Below are 2,170 nucleotides of genomic sequence, written 5' to 3' on the forward strand. Positions count from 1 at the left end.
TGTTTGCCTTGTGTATTTAACATCTACTTTTTTACATTTTTATTTCTTATATAATACCTCGAGAGACGGGCCCCTGATCTCTGTCTCTAAAGACAACGTAGACGTACACAACATGCACAAAAGGGAACACGTGAAAGAGGAAATAACCACAAACATCTGTTTGGAACTCTGACGTTTAAATTGAATGCAAAATTCTTCACACACCACAAGCTGTTCGTGGTTTAATTTGTGTTTCTGAGTGTTGAATGAAGAGAATGTATTGTTTGCATGCTAAAGGAAATAAAGCAAAGTTTATCATTTATATTCATGGCTAATGAATCCATATTAATAATCATAATAACTGGTTTTGCCCGAAAATCTTCAACATAGAGCAACGCCCAAATAAACACTGTTATATAACAATAAACATATTTTATATCTACTGTATGAAAAAGGCATGATGTCATCCTGGGGGCGGGGTTTATGCAAATGAGGCCGACGTGCCAAAGGGAGGATGGGAGCGTCGGTGCTCTGCCATTATCACCTCCTCCATCCTCCGAGGAGACAGACACGGAGACAGACGGACACGGACACCGACAGGGCGCCGGTGCACCGACAGAAAACGACTCTCTTTGTTCACACGGAACATGGCGTCAAAATGTCCAAAATGCGACAAGACGGTGTATTTCGGTGAGTGCATGTTTTCTGTGTCACGTCTCGACGTCGAGGTTCCGATGAGAGGCGAAGGCTCTGCGTGCTGGTGGGATGTTACCTTCCTCTGTTCTTTACATCTGCGTCTGTATTTAATGCACAACATTTGATTTTAGGGAGATTTATTATAAACCACGCAGCTACAGAGCTCACAGATGATCCGAGGCGACCTGAACCCACTGACAACAACATGTATTTTATTGTATTATTTTATTAATACAACACAATCACATCTAAGAATTTTTTAAGACGCATCCATGAATATTGTATAAAATATATATCCCCTGTGACTTAATGCATATCGAATAAATCAACACGTAAAATTAAAAAATCCAGCCTTCCGATGCTGTATCCATGTTCTTTACATACAACTAAGACAACGTTGAGTTATTTTACCTTTTTAAGGAACTTCCTCACGCCGGTTACATAAAAAGCGTAGTTAATTTACGTATTAAATATATTTAAATGCATATATTCTCGTCCACTTCATTTTTGGGCTGCTGTACTTTTTACTCCACCACGTTTGTTTCATAGTTACCAGTTATTTATTATTATTAATGAATCAACTTAAGATGTGTTATTATAAGTTAAGCTTCCCAGCAGTATATCAAGTCTTTAAAATCAGTCCCACCAGCTGTAACATCAAAAGGATGAACACATGAATGGGTCACTGATTATAATCCAATAATATACATTATCTTTTGGTGCTAATACTTGGATTTTGAATGCCGAATATTTACTTGTCAGAGAGTATTTGTACAGTGTGGTATTGCTGCTTTTACTCCGCTAACAGTGATACGAGGGTGGATTCCCACCAGGGACCAAACACGCGGGTCCAGTCGCCCTCGTCTTGTGATTATCTCTGCTGGTGAGGCCCAGACTCAAACTGGTAGCCGCTCTGGGACACAGTGCAGACTGGGCTATAACTGGTTCACGATCTTTAGATAAGAGCCGTTAACCGTCCTGTTTGTCTGAACTGTGTTATCTGACAGCTTGTGACATATTACCATCTTTACTTTTTGTTCCCCAGACAGTAATATCATCTCACTCAGGAGGGACTTTAGAGCCCATCAGTGTTCAGCTGCTGATCATGCTGAAGCTACACACCACATGGCGTTGTAAATAATTTATCGAGCGCTCGCGCGTCACATGGATCGATTTTCTTGTTGTTCTTTCCTCTTCATGTCTCTGGAGGAGGAGAACCACGCCTGCAGCTCCAAGCAGACATGCTGTTCTCTCTCCGACTCGCAGTACATCGCAGAAATATGTTTCCTCTCCGGCAGTGAGAGTTGTTGTTGTGTTGCTGCACAGCGAATATATTGTGCTGGAGATGCATTTTATACATATTTTTAAGCTCAGACGTTTGGTCTATTTTTGGATTTTGAGCTTCAAAGTTGTCATTGTCGATCACGTGTTTGTGTGACGTATAATTTGTATTAATTTATGAAACAAACTGATTTAGAAAATGGGAAAAATAAGA

At 40.2% G+C, this 2,170-nt stretch overlaps 1 protein-coding gene across 1 annotated transcript in view; it reads left to right on the forward strand.

Annotated features, from left to right (window-relative positions):
- The first annotated feature begins 542 nt into the window (after positions 1-542).
- The window catches only part of LOC306793280 (cysteine-rich protein 2-like), a 7,642-nt gene continuing 6,014 nt past the window's right edge, over positions 543-2,170 (forward strand). Inside the window, exon 1 of the mRNA XM_079290827.1 lies at positions 543-669. Coding sequence (XP_079146953.1) covers positions 627-669 — 43 coding nt within the window. The 5' untranslated portion in view covers positions 543-626. The remainder of the gene's footprint in view (positions 670-2,170) is intronic.

This window comes from Melanostigma gelatinosum, assembly GCF_949748355.1.
Source record: "Melanostigma gelatinosum genome assembly, chromosome: 19".
Lineage (NCBI taxonomy): Eukaryota > Metazoa > Chordata > Actinopteri > Perciformes > Zoarcidae > Melanostigma > Melanostigma gelatinosum.